Raw genomic sequence first — 24,180 nt, forward strand, 5'->3', positions numbered from 1 at the left:
CCTTCTATATTTTAGAGGGTGTCTGGAATTTTTAAGGTTATTATGTGATTGTTGTGTGATATGTACGCGGTCGTCTATTTAGTCAGTAACCGTAGTTAGCAGTAGTATTGGTAATCAATCCCGTTTTTAATTTTTATTGGTTTGTCGGTGTTTATGTTATTAGTTTCAATCATTGTAAATTGGAGGTCTAATCCTTCTCGAATTAGATTACAATATCATTCGGTTCTATTGTTTATTACTTTTGAATTTCCAGTTTCTATCATTTTGTTCGTAAATCTAAAATAACTAGAAATCGTTTATGTCAAATCATTGTGTTTGTAAATCATGATCGATTCATTTGTTAAGTTTTCTTAAAACGAGTTTAGTTGTAAATCGCTAGATACTTGATTCATTTGTTAAGTTCTTTTAGAACGACTTTTTTTCGCCAACTCAAGAACATAAACAAATGAAGTTGCTACAAAAGCGTGCTTGTGATAATTCTAATTAGTTCACATGTGAAAAATCAAGAATGTGGCTGAACCGAAAGAAGTTTGAAAGATAAGTTTAGTGCGTTGGTTCGTATTGCATTACGACAAGGGTCCTAGGTATTAAACGATCACCATATAAGTTTTTACTATGTGATTGTTGTGTGATACGAACCCGATTGTTGTTCTATGTGATTGGTTTTAAGGGGGTTTGGAATTTTTTAAGGTTATTATGTGATTGTTGTTTGAAAGATAAGTTTAATTTTATTATAAGTTGTTTAAAGTCCTAGGTATTTTTGTCATTTCATATCTTAGGTCTGCAAAATTTTGATGTACACTTGCGTGAGCCGAAAAAGGATCCGGATTACTTCACTTGGTATGGTCTATACCACAAGTCATTTCCTTTACCACAATTATTGTTACACAAATTATTGTTGATCACAAATTCGATACAAAAAAAATTTGAATGCGGTGAACGTGGATCGAACATGTGACCTTAAGATCTTCAGTCTGACGCTCTCCCAACTGAGCTATCCCCGCAATGCGCTAACTACGTTAAACTATAATATAAAATTTAAACATGTTTTATATTGGACAGTGAAAGAAGATGAGGTAGAAATAAAAGACAATAGTTTAATCATTGATACAAATGCCATAATAATCAATAAAATATATAAAAATATCTATCAAGTTGGTTTGGACTAGAAGAGACTAGAGAGACCTCATTTTACCAAACTTTTTTTTAGTATTGACCACTAATTCTATAATTTATTTATTTTTTTTTCGCTTCAAACAGTGAAACTAAGTTGTTTCAAAATAAAATTTATTTATAATAAAATTTATAGATCTTAGGTTATAACATTACTAGTCATGATTCGTCCAGATCACACCTTTAAGCGTAAAGAAATATTGATGTTTTAAGTGTGAAAATAGGAATATTGGTTAAAAAGTTATTTTAAGTGTGAAAAGAGGAATATTGGTTAAAAAGTTATTTTATAACCATTTAACCAATATTCCTCTTTTCACACTTAAAACATCAATACTTTTCCATTTATAATTTCAGTTAAAGCCATCGGATACTGATTTACTTTTTTTAAGGGCTAACATATATTTTTAGGGGCAATTTCATATATACCCTTACAAATATTGAAAATATTATATATATCCACGTAAAACAAAAATATCATATATGTCATTGCAAAGTTATTAATATATCATATATATCCAATTAATTAAAAATTTAAAAAAATGACCATATTGCTCTAGTTTGAGTAGATGCAATAAAAGGTTTATAATGTAGACCATTCGATGTGATAAATCTTCAAATAGTTTGCAATTTGAAGAAGTGACGAGAAACGATTTGGTTGTCGTTAACTGTGAAAAAAGTCGATTAAAATTAAAATAATAGCATAGGGTATAAACATATTATGTAATTGGAAGGAGTAGAATGGTATATTCGTTAAAAATGAGTATATATGAAAGTTAATTTTTTTGAAAAATAACGATAAAATAGTTATTTATAAAATTATTATTAATGAATAGGGTTATATATGATACTTTAACTGTTTTATAAGGACATATATGATATTTTAGTTATTTTATAAGGACATATATAATATTTCAAGTTTTGCTTGTATATGTATGATATTTATTTTATTTGTAAGGGCATATATGAAATTAATCTATTTTTTTATTCCTATTCTACTCCATATGAGTTTAAAACTCACCAATTTTTAGTTGAAAGCTATAAACTTTTAGCCCTAAACCAAGCTAACAATTGTTTTATAAGTTACTACTTACTAGCATGCAATAACAATACATAAAATAAAAAAAAAGTACTTCATAGCAATTTGTATGCAACTTAATTTTATATATTACACAACACGAACTACAACCAATTAACCAAACACATAAGATACTAAAATATTATTATTATTATTATTATTATTATTATTATTATTATTATTATTACTATTATTATTATCACTTAGGTCCCCACAAAATCAAGTGAAGTACATTCTCAGTCTTCTCTAACTCCCTAATTCTCTTCTGGTCCCTCTTCTCCGGTTTCATCTCACCGTTAATTCGTCCGGTCCCATCTCCGCCTTTCGCTAGCTGATTTCGCTTCTGAGCGGCGTTAAAAGCGGCCTCATACACGCATCCGCCGTGGTTACCGCCACCACACATTATGAAAACCCTTTGTTGATATTATTAAGGAGTGGATATTAGTTGTGATATTTGGTTGTTATTATTATGATGATGTTGGTTATAGATGAAATGAAACATTTGAAGGTGAAGTTATTTATAGGAGATGAAGAGGGTGGGGTTGGCATATGGAATAAAAAACAGGGGTCTTGTCGGGTTGTTTTAAGGAAACCATGGGATTTTGTGACCATGGTTTTTCTAAGTTTTATGTTTTAACGGCTTACTGGAAACGTGTAGTACGATGCAATGATGCATGTGTGTACATCAAGGTCCCAAGGCTGGTGTTAGTGTGTTACAAACTTACATGTTACATCTCATATCATGTCGCTGTCATGTATGTAATCGGCATGACCGGCTCTAAGGGTGTGTTATGTAGGCATCCGGCTAGGGCATGTTTTTTCCGGAGGCATAATTTTTTAAAAAAAATTCCGATATATATATATATACTAGCTTTAGAAACCTGTGTATTACACGGGATAAATTAATATATAAATAACAATGAATAATTTAATACAAATAAAAAAAAAGATAATTAAGTCTCTTTATATATTATGTAAGAAAATGTATTACAAATATAGTTGTTTTATATCATCAAATATATTTGAATTTTAAATCGAGAATGAGTTGTTCTACCATCGGTTTACAATAATGAAACAATGCTACTGAAAGCAACATTTAAAACAACGAGGCGTGAAAGTTGAAGCTAAAGTCTTTCACAAAACTGTTTTACTTTTCATACCCAGCCATAGACAAAAGAGACATCAAATTTTCCTTTTTGAACAACTTTCATTTTGTCCCCTATAAACACACTCTTGTTCAACTATTTCAATAGTCTTATAATAAATATAAAAAATGAAAAATTTGTCTATGATTTTTAAGACTGAATAGTTGTAAAAAAATATAAAAAAATTATTATAGTTTTCTTCAATATGAATATGTCTCAAAAGTTGAATATTAATGTACTTTTTAAACATAAACTCTTTTATATATACATATCAATTTTAAAGAAAAATATATTTATGACATGTAATTATTCTATTAATATTTTTTTATATTAAGTTTGTTTATAATATAATTTATGACATTAATAATTCAATCAATGGAGATTGACCAATTAATACGGTATACTGAATTTATAATCAATACTATATTTGAAACCATTTTTTTTTCTTTTCCATCAATAGAAGAGAACTGATTTTGACGGGAATTCGATAGTGAGAATTAACCTCAGAATGCCATGTATCCTGAATTATTTTCTTTTATTTTATAAGTATTGGTAGATATATATAGCTATGTATCCTGAATATATATATATATATATATATATATATATATATATATATATATATATATATATATATATATATGGATCTTGCATGGATGGATCTTGCGAGAAGTGCGATAAGTGAATGTATAACTCCATTAATTCCTAATTTCACTCTCTTTCATATGATGTTACATACATATATGTAGGTTGGTTGCATTTATGTCTTAATTACACATTCAAACCTACCTACAAACATATAAATGCACCGAGCCACATTCAAACCTATGTACCTACACACATACATATGCACCAACACAACGCACCTACACATAAGAAAGAGAGTAAAATTAGGGATTAATGGAGTTACACATTCACTTCTCGTTGTAAAAAAAACTTCTGAAATGATCCAATACCTATATATATATATATATATATATATATATATATAGCTTTTATCCTCGTATTACGGGATTGTTTTACATTATTCGTTTATAATACTTATTGTATTATAATTAGGTTTCGTTATTTTTTTTATTTTTTTCTACTGTTATGTCTTTGGTTTTCTTGTATATTGTAATATTGTCTGAGAAAAATAATAAAAAAATAATCAAGAAAATTGTTTCAACTTTGGTTACTCTTCTTCTCTTTTGTTCTTGGAGTCTAACCCACTCTACGGACTATCGGGAGACTGACCATCTTGAATCGATCTCTATCAGTTATAGAGACACAGTCTATTATATTTAGCCGAACCCTATCAACTAATAAATCTCCCCCCCCCCCCTTTTCTCTCCTAAAAAGAAATGTATATTTTTAAGAGTTAATGTAACTTAATGACAAATAATAAAAACTAAACTGATCTTTTAATTTTAAAATCATAAAAAGAAAAACGTTTATATTAAATACTTTTTTATGGAATAAATTTTTTAACAGCGGACACACATACTCTATTTACAATTCGTAAAATCCATTCTGTGTAAATCAATCTCGCACCACTTCAATGAGAATAAACACATTATGCCACTAAGCCTAAAGATCATTGAATTTTGGATCAACGATACACACACTCTAATTAAACTACTCATAAAATCTATTTTGTGTAAATCAATCTCGCACCACTTCAATGAGAATAAACACATTATGCCACTAAGCCTAAAGATCATTGAATTTTGGAATAACGATGTACATAACACGTTGTGTCAGCTCTATTTTATATTGGAAGCCTTAGAGTCTTAGACCTTGACGTCTAGGGTCCACAGGTTTTTTTCCTTTAACAACTTAGGGTTAGGAATTTGCTGATTCATATGCCTATTCATTTCTGCTAGATCCTTGAGTTTTAATCGACACACCAAATTAGTTCAAAATCTAGTAGATATATCTCAATTAACAAACCGATAACCCATTTTGTTTTTATTGTATTTAATGGACGAGTGATGACTTCTTACCAACAAAATTATCAAGTCAATAATTTCCGCTTTATTGTTCTTATTCGTGTGACACAATCTTAAAAACTTATGCTAACTATTTCATTGGGTTTATTTCGTTATTCGAGCAAAGAGTGTAAAAATAGTTTGATAATATATGTAAAACTCATTTTGATTGTTCTCGGTTCTCTTTATATCTAGTTTTATTTTACATATCATTTGACCTTTTCTAAACTTTGTGCATCGATCAAATATTTTTAGCTAATTGCCCTGACAATTTAACTCGGGAGTTAATAAAAAGTTGATTCGTATAATTTAATAATATATTTATGAGTTTGTGAGAGTTTACTTAAATTACATAACAAATCAGTATCAACTATAGCCTTTATTGGAACAATTCATTCCTTTAGACCTCTACGTCTAGGTTCTCAAAAACCTTTTTTTTAAAGAATTTAGGGATAGGAATTCTTTCAACAACCCATTAACTAGGCAAAGATATTTATTTGGATATTTCTAATGTACTTATGAGTTTGTTGTATGAGTTTCCTTAAATTACAAAACAAATTAGTATTAGCTCTAGTCTTTATTGGAAAAACTAATTGTTTAGACCTCCACCCATGTCTAGGTCCTAAAAAAATTACTATAAGAAAATAGGGTTAGGAATTCGTCAACAATCCATTAATCGGGCAAAGATGTTGATTTAGATATTTTTAATGTACTTATGAGTTTGTGTGAGTTTATTTAAATTACACAAGTCGGGTCAAAACTATACTTTATTGGAATAACTCATTGCGTTAGACCATATTGTCTAGGGTCCATAATTTTTTTTCCTCTAACAAACTAATGTTACGAATTCTTCAATTCATATCCATATCCGTTTGTGCTAGAGCCATTAGTTTCAATTGACACTACAGATTTGTTCAAAATCTCGTAGATGCATCTCAATTAACAAATCAGTAACCCGTGTTCTTTATATCGTAATCAATGAATGAGTGATGACTTCTTACCAAAAAATCAACAAGTCAATAAATTTCGCCTTTGACTAATTATTGTACTTGTTTGTGTCGCAGTCTTAAAAACATGTGCTAACTATTTCATTGGGTTTATTTCATATTAATCAAACAAGTAGTGTAAATAGTTTGATAATATATGTAATACTCATTTTTATTGTTCTCGGTTCTCTTTCTATCTAGTTTTATTTTACATATCATTTTAAATGTTTATAAACTTTGTACATTGTTCAAATTTTTTTGGTTAATTATTCTGACAATTTGTCTCATTAATTAAAAAAGTGATTTAGATAATTTTAATATATTTATAAGTTTGTGTGAGTTTACTTAAATTACACAACAAATCAACATCAACTCTAGTCTTTATTGGAACAACTCAATTAGACAGACCTATACGTCTAGGTCCACAAAGTTTTCTTTTAAGAAACTAGGGTTAGGAATTCGTCATCAACCCATTAATCGGGTAAAGATGTTGAGTATGATATTTCTAAGATACTGTGAGTTTTTGTGACTTTACACACTTAAATTACATCACAAATCAGTATCGGCTCTAGTCTATATTGAAAAAACTTATTGCTTTAGATCTCTATGTCTAGGTCCTCATTTTTTCTCTCTAAGAAATTAGGGTTAGAAATTCGTCAACGGCCCAATAATCGGGCAAATGTGTTGATTTGGATATTTATAATATACTTATAAATTTGTGTGAATCTATTTAAATTCTACAACAATTCAGGGTCAACTATACTCTTTATTGAACTAACTCATTGCTTTATACCTTGACGTGTAGGGTCCATTTTTTTTCCGTCTACGTAACTAAGGTTAGGAATTCATCAATTCATATACCTGTCCGTTTCTGCTTGAGCCGTTAGTTTCAATAAACCCAACAAACTAGTTCTAAATCTCGTGGATATACTTCGGTCAACAAGCCAATAACACGTGTTCTTTGTATTGTAATCAATTGACGATTGATGATTTTGTTGCTAAAAAACAAGTCAATAACCCATTTCTACTTTTGACTGCTTGTTGTTCTTAACAATGATGCAATCATAAGACCGCGCTATAGTTATTTCAATAATGAGGTGAAGAGGATAAAAATATTTTGATAAGACTCATATATAATTGTTCTTCGTTCTCCTTATATCTAGTTGAATTTCACATATCATTACGAGTGTTATTAAAGTTTATGCATAGTTTAATTCTTCTTGGCTAATTGTCCTGACAATTTGACTCATGAATTGAATAACTCAGTACTAGTCGTACCCTTTATTGGAATAACTTGTTGTAAACCTCTACGTCTAGATCCTTTTGTCTTTTTTCCTTTAAAAAAACTAGGGTTGGGAATACGTCGATTCATTTATGTGTCTGTTTCTTCTAATGCCATGAGTCTTAATCGACACAACAAATTGGTTCAAAAAGTGACTTGGTCAACAAATCCACAACTCGCGTTATGCTTTTTTTAATCGTAATCAATAGATGAGTGATGACTTCTTACACAAAAAGTCAATAAATCAACAATCAACTTATGTTTTTGACTGATTTTTATTCGTATTCGTGTCGGCCAATCTTTAAACCATGTCCTAATTATTTCATTTAATTCGGGGTTTATTTCATTAATATGATAAAAACTAAAGAGAATATAAATATTTTGATAATATATGTAAAACTCATTTCTATTATGAATTATGTATTTATGGTGACTCTCCACTATTATATTGTGACTCTCTATGTACTTAACTTATCTATGTGTTTATTATGTAATCAATGTAATGAGCCTATAAATAGAGAGCTCATACTCCATATTAAGATATCAATAAGAACTCATTCTCCAATCTTCTCTATATTGCTAATAGGTTTATAATACGTTATCAGCACGACTCTTAAAAGTTTAATCCACATTATCATACGGTGAGTATGCATATCTTGAGACGTGTTAGAGATTTTATTGTTTCCATATAATATGTTATATAATGATATTATTTAGATAAGTTAACAATTTAACTAAATGATTTTGATACGTGTGATAATAATTTTAGTTTGGTGAATGATAATTGGTGAAACCACTATAAACTGTTTCAATATTTATCTAGATTCAATTGATCAAATACATAATTTCATAACATCTTTTATATTAATTAATTAAATCGTAGTTAATGATCATTGTTTATAAACCCCATGAAATGTCTAACGAAAGATACTTTTGAATATTTTTATGGATGATTTAGATAACATTATATCCATTCGTTAATTAGCTTACAATAGATTTTTGAATGTTTTTTTTTCAATTCTTTCTTAAATAATTCGCATTCACTTAGTTGATTTCGAATTTTACGTACATGTTTGAATTTGATCTATGTCAATTTTTTTTGACAAAATCTCATTGTCATCATACATGCTAGAATAATTTTGTTAGAATGATGCATTATTATTATTTTTACGTGACCCATTTGTGTTTTTTACACAAAACCGATGGTATATATTGTCATCATATTGCTATGTTTCTCTTTCATAATAATCAAAATTGTAACCAATGATGTTCCGACATTGACGTGAATATAACTTGAGTGACATATATTAATTCATGTGTTTTGATATAATAGTTCAACATGTCAAACCTAGCAAAGCTTGAATTTTTAGCTTTGGACATTACCAGAAAGAATATGGGTGTTGGATGCTGAAATACATTTAAATGCCAACAATCTTGGTGACACAATTAAAGAAGGTAATACAACATCCACCCAAGATAAGGCAAAGGCGATGATTTTTCTTCGCCATCATATCCACGCCGACTTAAAAACCGAGTACTTAACGGTTAAGGATCCACTTGACTTGTAGACCAAATTAACAGAAAGATATGACCACCAAAAAACAGTAATATTACCAAGAGCTTGTTATGATTGGGTCAACTTAAGGTTTCAAGACTTTCAATCAATAAGCGAGTATAACTCGGCTATGTTTAGAATAACCTCACAATTGATTTTATGTGGGCAAAATATTACTGATGAGGATATGATGGAAAAAACTTCTCCACATTTCACGCACCGAATGTGATATTGCAGCAGCAATATCGTGAAAGGGGTTTTACAAAATATTGTGACCTTATTTCATATTTACTTGTGGCCGAACAAAACAACGAACTCTTGATGAAAAATCATGAGACCCGACCGGTTGGCACCGCCCCATTCCTTGAAGCGAATGTGGCATCATATAACGATAAAAGTGGAAGTCGTGGTCGTGGTTACCATCGGGGTCGGGATCGTGGTCGTGGTTGCGGTCGTGGACATGGATATAACCGGGGAAGTTATCATGGTGTTCAATTTAAGAACACAAGATCCCATCATAAAGGGCAAGAACATGGAAAGAAGCTCAAGTATGAAAGTGATAAAAAGACAAATGTAACCACATCAAATGCATGTCACCGATGTGGAAGTAATAACCATTGGGCACATACTTGTCGTACACCAAAACACTTGGTGACACTCTACCAACAATCAGTCAAAAATAAAGGAAAAGGAATGGAAACAAACTTTGCATATGGCAACATTGATATCCCCAATGGTCACAATGAGCATACTAATACAACTGCTCTTGATGTGGATGATTTCATTATTGATCCAATCGATATGAATTCCGGTGATATCATGGATGATACACCCAAGTTTGATGCTTCAAATTTCCATTACATATGAATGATTGGACTTTAATAAATGTTTTTCTTTATGTTATGTCTATGTTATGTCTGGATGTTTTGATTTTCTTTATGTTATGTCTGGACATTTATTTTATAATAATATTTTCGTTTTAAGAATATGGGATATTTTGGACTTGTTGTGTTTGAAACGCATAAGCCATTTAATTTATGTGATTTTTTTTGTTATTGTTTTGAAGTGTATGGAGCATTTAAAACGTCCTATTAATGATGAAGACATATGTCTAATCGATAGTGCAACCACGCATACAATTTTCAAGAAAAGACATTTTTTCTCCAATTTAATTATAAAAGAGGCAAACGTTGGTACTATATCGGGTAGTTCAAAATTAATTGAAGGCTTTGGAGAAACAAATGTTGTATTTCCGGGTGGAACACATTTCAAATTTAATAATGCATTGTTTGCCCCATTGTCTCAAAGAAATTTAATAAGTTTTAAAGATATTCGTCAAAATGGATATCATCTTGAGACAACATGTGAGGAACATTATGAGTATCTTCAAATCACAAGTACGATTTCGGGTGAGAAACATGTATTGGAAAAGTTTCCCGCACTTGCCTCCGGTTTGTACTATACTAAAATTAATATAATTGAATCAAACATGGTCATAAACCAGAAGTTTATGGATCGGGAAAATTTTATTATTTGGCATGATCGGTTAGGCCATCCCGGATCAATTATGATGCGAAAAATTATTGAAAATACATGCGGGAATCCTTTGAAAACACAAAAGGTTCTTCAGACTAAGGACATTACATGTGCTGCATGCTCGCAAGGAAAATTAATTACTCGTCCATCACCGGCTAAGGTGGGGACCGAATCTCTTAGTTTTTTAGAAAGAATACATGGTGATATATGTGGGCCTATCAATCCCCATAGTGGACCATTTAGATACTTTATGGTCCTAATTGATGCATCAACTAGATGGTCTCATGTGTGCTTATTATCAAGTCATAATATGGCATTTGCACGACTACTTGCTCAATTAATAAGGTTAAGAGCACATTTCCCCGATTACCCCATTAAGAAAATTCGGTTAGACAATGCTGGTGAATTTACATCCCAAACATTTAATGATTATTGCATGTCTATTGGGATAAGCGTGGAGCATCCTGTACCTCATGTCCACACACAACAAGGGATTGATATGCGTCTAATGGATGTTGTGACAGCTTACCTTTATGGCCCACTGATACAGAAATTTACATGAAACTACCTGCAGGATTCAAACTACCAGAATCATGTAAATCAAGTTCTCGAGAACATCTTTCAATTTAACTAAACAAATCATTATATGGGCTAAAACAATCTGGGCGTATGTGGTATAATCGCCTTAGTGAGTATTTGTTGAAAGAAGGTTACAAAAATGATTCTGTTTGTCCATGCATTTTTACAAAAAGATCAGAATCTGAATTTGTTATAATTGCTGTATATGTTGATGATTTGAATATAATTGGACCTCCTAGGGAGCTCCAAACGGCAATCGAGTATTTGAAAAAAGAGTTTGAGATGAAAGACCTTGGAAAGACAAAGTTTTGTCTTGGGTTACAAATAGAACATCTTAAAGGTGGGATACTTATGCATCAAGAAACTTACATAAAAAAATTACTCAAAAAGTTTTACATGGACAAATCACATCCACTGAGCACTCCAATGGTTGTAAGGTCGCTTGATGTAGAAAAGGACCCATTCCGACCACCAGGAGACGAAGAAGAAATTCTTGGTCCAGAAGTACCGTATCTAAGTGCAATTGGTGCATTAATGTTCCTTGCGAGCCATACACGACCAGATATATCATTTTCATTAAATTTGTTGGCAAGGTATAGTTCATGCCCAACAAGGAGACATTGGAATGGGGTAAAACAAATATTTCGATATCTCCAAGGAACTAAAGATATGGGATTGTATTTTACTAACCGATCAAAAACAAGCTTGGTTGGTTTTGCAGATGCAGGGTATTTGTCTGATCCTCATACTGGCCGATCCCAAACAGGATATTTATTCACACACGCAGGCACTGCAATTTCATGGCGTTCAGTGAAGCAAAAAATCACAGCCACTTCATCTAACCATGCAGAATTATTAGCAATCCATGAAGCTAGTCGAGAATGTGTTTGGTTGAGAACTATAATACAACACATTCGTGGATCTTGTGGTATTTCTTCTGCAGACGAGGGACCAACAGTTTTATATGAAGACAACGCAGCATGCATTGCACAACTCAAGGAAGGATACATCAAAGGAGACAGAACCAATTATATCTCGCCAAAGTTCTTTTTTACATATGATCTACAAAAGAATGGGAATATTATCGTTCAACAAATTCGTTCTAGCGAGAATTTGGCAGACTTGTTTACTAAATCACTCCCGACCTCAACATTCAAAAAATTAATTCACGAGATCGGGATGCGTCGACTCAAGGAGCTAAAATCATCAGGGGGAGAATAATATGCGTTGCACTCTTTTTCCCTTAGCTATGGTTTTATCCCACTGGGTTTTCCTAGCAAGGTTTTTAACGAGACAGCATAAACAAGCGTATTTCAGCATGTGGATAAGGGGGAGTATTATGAATTATGTATTTATGGTGACTCTCCACTATTATATTGTGACTCTCCATGTACTTAACTTATCTATGTGTTTATTGTGTAATCAATGTAATGAGCTTATAAATAGAGAGCTCATACTCCATATTAAGATATCAATAAGAACTCATTCTCCAATCTTCTCTATATTGCTAATAGGTTTATAATAATTTCGATTATTTTCAATTCTCTTTACATCTAATTTTATAATATGCCAAAATCAATCGTACTTTATAAAATTAGTTAACTTAAAACGTAACCAGATAACCATCACAACCCACAAAATATTGTATTTTACCGTCACTTGCAACTTGCCTATACCATCACCTTCCCAAGCCCCAACTCACCACAACGTTGTTGCATCATCAACATCCCTGTAGCAACCACCACATCCGTTGTTGTCAACTCACGTGACTCTTCCACTGCCACTTGTCATCATAAAAATATAACACCCGAATCAATTTTGATACTTTTCTTTTCCATAAAATTGAATAATTTCAACATGTCAATTTTGATACTTTTCTTTTCCATAAAATTGAATAATTTCAACATGTCTTCACTTTGCTCAGACCCCATTTTACCCAAAGGGTATTAGGGCACCTTTGGGTACCCTCTTTCCGGGTAGAGTTTGCAGAGCGGGTAGCCAGCTCTGTCACTTGTTCCCGATAAAATATGAGGAGAAAAAGAGATGTGTTCGTGTGTGTAGAGGAGAGAGAACGTTAGGTTGGACAGTTTCTTGTGGTAAAACCACCTCCAGTGATGAATGTTCGGCGAACACCGATGGTGACCACCCCTACCACCCTAAACATGACTAAAATACTTTTAAACAACCCGCTTTAACCTAAACCATCTTTGACTCAAAACCATAAACAAAAATTAAAAAAAAAAACATTAAAACTTAGAACCAATGGCTATAAACATTAATAATAATAATAAAAATAATAATATACTTAGAGATTCAAAATATTGTATGTATCTATCAATAAACCCTAAACCCTAAAACCTAACAGTACTAGGACCAAAACAATTAACATACATAACCTTCTTCATCGACTCCGCCTTCGTCTTCTTCAACCTACACTTCCCACCACCCGCCAAATCAGAACCCACAATCAACGATCTCGAAGACCGATCACCACCACCACCACCACCCGACTAATTACACGACCCAATCTTGGTTTTTGCATGGTTATGAAGTGACCTAATGGGCCCATTCCATCTTGCAAAACCTTGGTCTTTCAACCCTATGCAGGCCACCACTAACAATGCTTTGATTGTTGATCCACTGCTCATATTGGGTTTAGTTTGGTTGGTGGTTTTGGTTATATGGGTGGTTGGTTATATATATATGTATACAAGGTGTTTGATTAAATGTCTGAAACAAAGTGTGGGTGAATTATTGCACAAGTTAGCCGCTACTGGTTTTTAATATTTTAGAGTCAATTTTATTATGGATCGTGTGGTAGATGACTATGGGCTTTGGGCCTAATAATAATAATAATAATAATAATAATAATAATAATAATAATAATAATAATAATAATTAAGTAGTTGGATGTTGGATATGTTGGAATACATATGTAGCGATTTATTAACGGGCATTCGGTTGCTATGGTTAAGTTTGTGATAATATTGACACTAAATTGAATAAATTAATTCGTTAACGTAGAAGACAGTTGCGAAAGCCGTATAACTTATAATGATAAAAAATAACGTATCAAAAAAAGAAATTCAGTTTATGATCAAAGCACACGAATTCGGTTGTTACGGGTGAGCTTCGTTACGGTACTAGTACTAAACCCAGGAATTATATTAGTAAATGCTCAAAAAACTTGTATAGTTTATGACAAAAAATATTTAAAACGATGCTTATTCGGTTTGTAAAACCCAGGAGTTATGGTGACAAGCCACTTTTGGAATATTTTAGTATTTTGGGCCAAAAGTTTAAAAATGTTTTTGGTTTATTATTTCTTGACTTTTGAAGTGTTAAAAATCTTGTACAACTTTTTTAAGTCTCAAAACAGTAAACCATAGCAAATATAAATAAAAAATTATGAATTTCATTATATATAATAAAAGAATATATATGAGGTCAATTACAAGCGTTATAAGTAGAACTGTTGTCAAATTTACTTATGACTCAAAGCTCTCTCGAAACAGCCCATAGTTAGTTATAGGTCATTCTTTAAACTAAAGTAAGCATCAATTTTTCTTTTGTGACACTATAAATAACTTACAGATTTTCACACAACAATTCCTATTTTTATTTCAAAAATAGAAGTTAAAACATATATCAAAGTGTTAGTTATGCAGGGCATAAAACATATAACCGATGTAAAATGATTCAATGTACACTGAACTACTGATTATTGATTTAACATATGCAACAGAAATAAGATTCCAATGGACCCCAACACCTGAAACCAGTGGCTGTTTCTTCTAGAATATAAACACAGGAACGATACATGTAATAAAATAATGAATTTGAGCATGTGCACATGCCACTTTTATGTCTCACAATTAAAAAAGAGTATTAAATATTCTAAATCAGCTAGTTGTATAATTTAATTGATTTAGGTAAACCCATGGCCATATACAAATATCTTTATTCAAATTAACTTCGGTCTTGATTATCACCCTTGAATATTATTTTCATTTTTTGAGCACTAGCTTATTAGTGTTGACGGTCCAGTGATAGAGACAAAGTCTCTTAAATAAATAAGAGTAAAGTGTCATTTTAGTCCTTGTGATTTGGTAAATAATGCGAATTTAGTCCAAAAAATTTATTTTTTGCATATGGACCCTCCACGTTTCCCAGTTCTTGCCAATTACATCCAAATCACTAACCCCGTTAAATTTTATCGTTAAGTCAGGGGTAGATATGTTTTTTCACTCTTTCTTTATTATAATACTTGTTTAAGTAAACTGCGGTTTTCGTCCCTCTGGTTTGTCAAAATCTGAAGTTTTAGTCCAGTAGTTTCAAATTTACAGTTTTATTCCTTATGGTTTCATTTCACTTGTAATTAAACCCGAATTTATTAACCTTGTTAAGTCTTGTCGTTAACCCATTTGCATGCCCCTCATGTGACGATCAATTTTGTCTTTTTTCTCTCCAAATAAATCTCAACCCTAAATCGCAACCCCCTCACGTGAGGGGCTGGGGTGTATTTGGGAAAAAAGGGAAAACATAAGGAACAAAACTGCCCATCACGTGAAGGGCACACTAATGGGTTTAACAACCAAACTTAACGAGATTAGGGAATTCGAGTTTAATTGCAAGTGAAATGAAACCATAGGGAAGAAAATTGCAAACTTAAAACTATTGGACTAAAACCGTAGATTTAGACAAACCACAAAGACGAAAATCGGAGTTCATTGAAATAAGTATTATAATAAAGAAATAGTGAAAAGACATGTCTACCCCTGACTTAACGATAAAATTTAACGGGGTTAGTGATTTGGATGTAATTGACAATAACTGAGAAACGTGGAGGGTTAATATACAAAAAATAAACTTTTTGAACTAAATTCGTATTATTTACCAAATCACAAGGAAATGCTAAAATGGCACTTTACTCAATAAACAAAGTAAATGCTTTGATTGAAGCGATGTTATGGCGACATGGTGGGAGTTGCAGAGATTTTTGAATGACTACAATATTTAGAACACTAGCAAACCTCGGAGAACATCGTTAATTTCTCTTTTTGTGGTTTACAAATAGAAACTAGGTGGATGCAAAAACGTGTTGTCTATGTAATTGTCCTGCTATTTAAAGCTTATACCGTTCCCAAAATTTGGAAATATTTGTGTGATTCAATTATGTCAGTTTAGCCGTCCGACTGAAAATTGGGAATTCCATACTGACAGTTTAACCTTACAGTTTAACCTTACATGTGTTATTCGTTCTAAAATGGCACTTTACTCAATAAACAAAGTAAATGCTTTGATTGAAGCGATGTTATGGCGACATGGTGGGAGTTGCAGAGATTTTTGAATGACTACAATATTTAGAACACTAGCAAACCTCGGAGAACATCGTTAATTTCTCTTTTTGTGGTTTACAAATAGAAACTAGGTGGATGCAAAAACGTGTTGTCTATGTAATTGTCCTGCTATTTAAAGCTTATACCGTTCCCAAAATTTGGAAATATTTGTGTGATTCAATTATGTCAGTTTAGCCGTCCGACTGAAAATTGGGAATTCCATACTGACAATTTAACCTTACATGTGTTATTCGTTCTAAAATTTTTAATGCAACCTAAGGATTTTGTAGATAAAAATACAAATATCAGTTCAAAGAATCAAACCACTAAAACCAACCAGTCCAACCAACCCACCCAACCAGGCTGGTTTTGGTTCGGTTTGTCATTTTTTAAAACCATAGTTATAACTCGAATATAATTTCATCAAAACCAGCCGAGCCACACCGTGAACGCCTCTAAACACAATAATAATATGGCATCCAAACTGCATTACACCATTGAGTCATTTTCATTACTTGTAAATCTACAAGTTTCACTAATGATTTACAACTCTAGTCAATCTCCAACTAAACTTCCAAACCAATCCAATCCCAACAAATCAAGCTAAAATCATAGTCAAATAGAATGAACAAATTTCATAGCCGAAACAATAACTAACTCACTTGCGATACGTGAAAGTCTTCCGGCAACTGAAAACTCGAAGCTGCACCAAACTTTCGTTGTTCTTCAGATATGTCTACAACGGCCTCTTCTTCATCGCTATCACACTCGTTATCCTTTGGAGTGCGAGGGGTGTTAGGGTCATATACGCTTTTGGACGGGTAGGTTCCAGTTGCTAACATGCTCACTTGACCCGAACATGAGATTTCTATTGTGACAGTGTCGTCGTATTTTGGCAGAGGCTGTTTCCATGGCTCCCCGTCCATTCTCATAAATGTATGATCCGTTTCACTCTTACGAAACTCAAAACGAACTCCTCTCGCCTGCAAAATGTAACGGGCCAAAAAGTTTAACTTATATATAAATAGGATGACTTAATAACTAACGTTTTTTATAGAAAAAAAATTATATATATACTGAGTTCTGTAATGGTACTCATCCTACATATATATATATATATATATATATATATATATATATATAGGATGAGTATCATTACAGAACTGTTAAATTATTTAAGAACTTGAAGGTGTTAGGACATGAAATGTCATGTGTATGTCCCCAGTTCTATCAGGATGGTTCGATATGAAGATAACGATCGTGAAACTAAGTTAACGGACTGAAAATGTCAAAAGAAACTGATTCGATCGAATCAGTGACTGATTCGATCGAACCAGGTCTCGTTCGATCGAATGAGAGACTCATTCGATCGAACCAGTTTTCGATATATAAACGAAACTTAGGAAATTTCACAAGAGCACACATTCTACACACAGTCACGAACCACCACTCTGCTGAAATACTCTCTGCCCGTTCTTCACGTGTCGGTCCTTTCCTCCGTCCCTAGGTGTCAAACCGTCTTAGGAATCGTTACCGCGCGTTGTTGATCACCACCGAATCGCCGTGTTAGAGGATTCCGCACTCTAACACGTTGCCCCGTGAATCGTTGGGAAACCGTGTCCCGCACCGGTCCGACAAAGTGGTATCAGAGCCTTTGGTTCTTGATTCACGTTAGATTTGTGGTGAAATTCGTGTTTTTCTCGTGAAAATCGTAATTTTTGCCGGAAAATTCCGAATTTTTGGTGTTTTTGATCTTGGTGTTCGTCGTGTTCTTGTCAAAAACTGTTAAAATTGTCATATTTTGGTGTTTTGATCTTAGAATTGTGTGTTAAAAGTTCGAGTTTCGTCAAGAACGTTCTTCGCGTTCTTCGTGTTCTTCGTATTTTTGGTGGTTTTGATCCGTTTTTTGGTTGGTCTTAAGTTGTTTTTGTGTTAAAAGTCATATTTCGATCTTAAGTTGCCCCTTGATCTTTCAAAATTCGTGTTTTTGATTCAAAATTCGAAAATCCGTCAAAATCTTCTAATTTTGGAATTTCCAGATTTTCCGATCGAACCAGTCTATTTTTGGAACTCATTCGATCGAATAGCCTTCCTATTCGATCGAACAAGTTTGAACTTTGACCGAATCAGTTTTTCCCGCCGAGAATTACTCCTAGTTCATTCGATCGAACCAGATTTGTTCATTCGATCGAATTAGTCACCATTCGATTGAATAAGTCTTTTATTCGATCCGTCGATTCGATCTTTGTCTTATTCGACTGTCAGAACCCGTTCGATTGAACCAGAAACTCTTTCGATCGAACTTCTCAACCCATTCGATCGAACCAGATTCACATTCGATCGAATAACTTTCGGAAGATCAGATCTGTATTTCAGAGAGACATTCGATCGAACCAGAACACATTCGATCGAATAGGTCACTCATCCGATCGAATCAAACTCATTCGATCAACAGTTAAACGTCAAAGCAAAGAAACAAAGATGGCTACAAGTTCGAGTACCAACAAGAGGATTCAATCGATTCTCGAAAGTGATTCTGAATCGGGAAGCTATAACAAGCCACCAAAGCTAATGACTTTAAACGAATTTACAACCTGGAAGACAAGATTTCAAATTCATATAACAGGTGTAAATCCTGGACTTTGGGAAGCTGTCCAGACAAGTTGGGTGCATCCAACGAATGATGATGGTGAGTCGTTGAGCTACTTTAGGCTATCTGAAGAACAAAAGATAGCCTTCGATGCTGAGAAGAAAGCCTTCTCCTTACTATCACAAGCACTCTCCACTGATCTTTTTCATCAGTTTAACCAGTTTACTACAGCGTCAACTCTTTGGAACGCACTGGTTGACCGATGTGAAGGATCTGATTCCCTTAGAGAAATTCACGCACGGGAGCTCAAGCGTGAATTTGATCTGTTTAGTCCAGAGTCGGGAGAAGATATTGAGTCGTTACTGTCGAGATTTTACCATCTAATGTCAGAACTCAAGTCCTATAACGTCAAAACTACAGGGACTGAGAAAGTTAGATGTCTTGCACAAGGACTTCCACCTAGCTGGAGCACCTTCCTGACAGTAATGAGAAGAAGTCATCAGCTGGAGACGATTCTCCTGTCTGATTTTATTAAAGAAATCAGACACGAAGAGGCTGAACTAAGAGCCTCTTCCAGAAAACCGAGATCAACTTCTGACAAATCACTTTACATGTCAAAACCTCCTTTGTCAGATTCAACTGATCATGCTCCGATGAAGACTGCTTTTGTCTCCTCAACGTCAAATCAATCAAAGGGGACTGAAACGAGATCTTCCGTCCCACTATCAACTTCTGGAAACTCAAGTACTAACTCCGGACCCAAGTCAACGGAGAAAGCAACGTTGAATACTGAAGGCTTGGGAACAGTAACAGTGGAGGTTGCCAAAGAACACATGGCAACTCTAGGCACGATAATTGAGTCCTACAGTTTAATGGTGGCGGGTAAGCTAGGAAATAGTCATCTGGACAGCGATGACTATGAACAGCTTGACGAAGATGATATGGAACGCATAGACATTATGTGGGCTCTTGGCAGTGCGTTCCGAAGGGCCAGAAAGTGGACGAAGAAAACAGGTCAGGCCCTCTCAATAAACAACAAATCCAAGTTCGGCTTTGATAAAAGCAAAGTAAAATGCTACAACTGTGGCGAACTTGGTCACTTTGCCAAGGAGTGCTCGAAGCCAAGAAGGGAAGGTCACCAATATCCCTTCCGAACCACTTCATCATCATCCACTCCTGCTGCAGCAGCTGCAACTGTCAACCTTGAGAGACAACTGGTCCCTCAAAATCAAACCGCAGCAAACAACGTCGACATCAACAACGAAACTGCTCTTGCAGTTCAAGGGGATGAAGGCGAGACATGGAACTTGAGCATCAACATGGCTGATGTCACAGTAGTAGATGAAAACTCTGAAACAGAGTCTGTTGTTTCCTCGACCAATGAAGAATATACTGTCGATGAACCAGCTGCTGAAGTCCATGAAGGAGAACCTGAGGTTGAAGTGGTATCTTTGGAGATTAAGGAGGATCACGAAAAAGAGTCAAATGTTCCTCAAACATCTCCATGTTCGACAATTCCCGCAGAGGCTGCTAAAGTTGAAGAAGTCAACGAAGTAGAGTCTAAAGCAACTTCTGCATCGTTTCTGGAAAAAGCTGGGAATCTTTGCTTTGCATTCATGGCAGAGACATCAAATGCCAAGGTAAGTTCTAACCCATCAACTCCCAAACCAGAAAATGTTAAATGTTTAAAATGTGAATTGTATGAACAAGAAATTCAATCTCTAAAAGAGAGAATTGAAGATCTCGAGGCTTACAAACAAGCAGCCTCAAGATCTTTAATGGAACTGACTGACGCGCTTGCACAGAATAAGGCTTGGAAGCAGAAAGAGTCTGTTTTTAAAGAAAAGATTGATAGCCTTAAGCGTCAGAACAAGGAACTTGAAATATGTGTTCTGAATCAACAAGACTCTATCAATTTTCACATAAATAAGAATAATGTTTTGAAAAAAGAATTGGAAAACTTGAAAGCTGATTTTGAATCATTGAATTTCAAATTAAAAAGTTACTCAAATTCATCTTATTTATTAGAACACATCATTCCCGAGTTCCGAGGCAAAAAGGAAAGAGGCGTGGGATATAACAATGTCCCACCCCCGATCCTGAATCAATTTTCAAGCACACCAGGAGCTGTGCCGGATGATGAATCAAATGATTATATACCCGAGGACACAAACCAAATTTCTAAGTCTAAGGGTAAAGAAGTCATTGACCCGGCTCCTGAGTCCAAACAAAATGTTGATGCCACAGACTTAGGTTCCACAACTAAATCGGGCCCACCACCATCTAAGTCAAAGGCAACAACAACAAGAAGTTCTCAGAAGAAAAAGTTTAATCCTAAATCTGAGAAAGTCTATGTGGAACATAGTACCCAGTTTGTAAAGGAGGGTAACGTTAATGAAAAACATAATTTCCCAAAACACCCTCCTAGACAAACTTCACACCAAAATGTCAAATCCAGGGGGTACTATGATAACAGACAAAACCAGAGTTATTTCTCTCCACCAAGTCAAAGGGGGAGAAACTACTGTTTTTCGTGTGGAGAGGTAGGGCATATAGCAAGATTTTGCTATAAGTACACGGATCCTAAGCAGTACATATCGACTCCGGATCCGAGGTATGTCAAGTCACCTCCTAGGAGGCGACCGACCATTGACATTCAAGGTCAAGAACGGTTTCACACACCGAGGTCGGTTTCTCCTCGGAAACCTCAGCCAACCTCACCACACCAATCCCCAAACCCCTCAGATCCAAGTATTTCCACTTCGACAAGTGAAACTCAGTCTTCAACCAGCTATCTCAAACATGCTGAGAAGAAGACTGACTTTTGGAAACCTAAGAAAACTAACACTGTTGATAACAACGTCAAATCTGAAAACAGTGTTAATGAGGGTAAATGGATTGAATTGTTCATTCGTGATGAAGATGGAAAACCCAAGACCTTAAGGGCTTGGGTTTCCAATGATATTTAAACCTTTTGTTTTTGTGTGCAGGTTGCTCTATATGATCCAAGATTCAACATGTGGATCATAGACTCAGGAGCTTCCAGGCACATGACTGGAAACATGAATCTCCTTTCAAGTGTCAGACAAATAAAAGGAGGTGCAGTTTCCTTTGCAGGAAATCAAGGAGGTTATATCACGGCCCAAGGAATGGTGTCTAATGGGCGAATTTCGTTTGAGAAAGTAAATTTCATCAAAGAGTTGGAGAACAACCTGTTGTCGATAAGTCAAATCTGCGACAAAGGTTTCAAAGTTATGTTTGACGACCGAGATTGCCACATCTTGCCTAAGGATTTCAACTTTCCTGAAGACAAGGTTTTAATGTCAGCTGCACGCCAGAGTGATCTTTACATTCTGGATATGGCTAAGGCAGGGTCAACGTCTCCAACGGCGACATGTTTCGTGTCCAAGGCATCCGAACGTGATACTGTCTTATGGCATAGACGGATGGGACACATAAATGTCAGGAACATGAACAAGCTTGTGCACCGCAGACTAGTTGAGGGAGTTAATCTGAGAAGTTTTCGTCTCCCTGATTCATGTGTGAAGTGCAAAGCCGGAAAGCAGATAAAAAGGTCCCACAAGTCTAAGAGTTTCCACTCAATTGATATTCCGTTGGAACTCCTTCATATGAATCTTTTTGGCCCAATAAGCGTCAAAAGTATCTCTGGGCACTCATACTGTCTAGTGGTTACTGATGAATATTCTAGATTCTCTTGGGTGTTTTTCTTGAAAGTAAAATCAGAAACGTTTGGGTGTATACAACTGCTGGTTACAACTATTGAGTCTCAATACAATCTGAAGGTTCGAAGAATGCGGTCAGATAACGGTACAGAATTTAAAAATGCGAATGTTGAAAATTTCTGCAAAGAAAAAGGGATCGTTCAGGAGTTCAGTGCCCCATATGTTCCACAAATGAACGGGGTTGCTGAAAGGAAAAATCGTACGTTAATCGAGACAGCAAGAACAATGTTAGCCGACTCAGTGTTACCTGTTACGTTTTGGAGTGAGGCAATTGCCAACGCCTGTTTCACATTAAATCGGGTAGGCATCGTCAAGCGCCACGGCAAGACAAGTTTCGAGCTTCTTCAACGACGAAGGCCTAACTTAGAGCACCTGGAACCATTCGGGGCTCTTTGCACGTTACTTAAAAGGCAAGTCGATAATAAGTTCGAGGAGAAGATCATCAACGGCTATTTTCTGGGTTACAGCATACCTCTCAAAAGGGTCTTCAACAGAACAACAAAATTAGTTGAAGAATGGTACCATGTCGATGTTCAACGCTACACAGAACCAGCCAAGGGGACAGGAGAAGACTGGTTGTTTGATTATGACAAACTGTTCAAGTCATTCAATCTGTATGAGATTGCTATTCAAATGATGTATGAGGCGCAAAATGCACCTCCTGATGAATCTTTGCAATCTTCAACTCATCCTGGTCCGTCATCATCTTCCTCCACAGAGTCTAGCGATCAAGTTCAAGAATCTTCCGAATCTGAATCTGAAGATGAATCTCCAGCAGATGATGTACAATCGGCACCAACTCAGGTTACGTCACAACCTTCATCGTCAAATCAAGAAGTGCCGAATGCAGATCAGCCTCTAACGTCTACTTCAGAGGCACCACAATCCGCTCCAGTTTCTGAGCCGAACTTAACTAACTTGGAACAAAATGTTATCGTTTCTGACAATCCGGTTGTTAGGACTGAACGTGATCATCCACAAGACAACATTATAGGGGACTTTCAACAGGGTGTCAAAACTCGGCGACAGCTGAATTTTGGTCTCTACACAGAAATGATGGAGTCAGGATCAGTTGCTCTTAATGCCCATGAATGCTTCTTAGCACAAGAAGAACCACACAGCACCACCGATGCGCTGAAAGATTCCAACTGGGTCTCAGCCATGCAAGAGGAATTATTGCAGTTTAAAAGACTTGGTGTGTGGAAGC

At 34.5% G+C, this 24,180-nt stretch overlaps 1 protein-coding gene and 1 non-coding gene across 2 annotated transcripts in view; both read right to left on the reverse strand.

Annotated features, from left to right (window-relative positions):
- Window positions 1-931: 931 nt before the first annotated feature.
- TRNAF-GAA (transfer RNA phenylalanine (anticodon GAA)) lies at window positions 932-1,004 on the reverse strand. Its single transcript has one exon. It is a non-coding gene; the product is annotated as a tRNA-Phe (tRNA).
- Window positions 1,005-16,968: 15,964 nt separating this feature from the next.
- The window catches only part of LOC143608616 (diacylglycerol kinase 5-like), a 16,074-nt gene continuing 8,862 nt past the window's right edge, over window positions 16,969-24,180 (reverse strand). Inside the window, exon 3 of the mRNA XM_077083616.1 lies at window positions 16,969-17,623. Coding sequence (XP_076939731.1) covers window positions 17,294-17,623 — 330 coding nt within the window. The 3' untranslated portion in view covers window positions 16,969-17,293. The remainder of the gene's footprint in view (window positions 17,624-24,180) is intronic.

This window comes from Bidens hawaiensis, unplaced genomic scaffold (genome assembly GCF_021521415.1).
Source record: "Bidens hawaiensis isolate Kalapana, Puna unplaced genomic scaffold, B.hawaiensis_p1.1 tig00419396_1, whole genome shotgun sequence".
NCBI lineage: Eukaryota > Viridiplantae > Streptophyta > Magnoliopsida > Asterales > Asteraceae > Bidens > Bidens hawaiensis.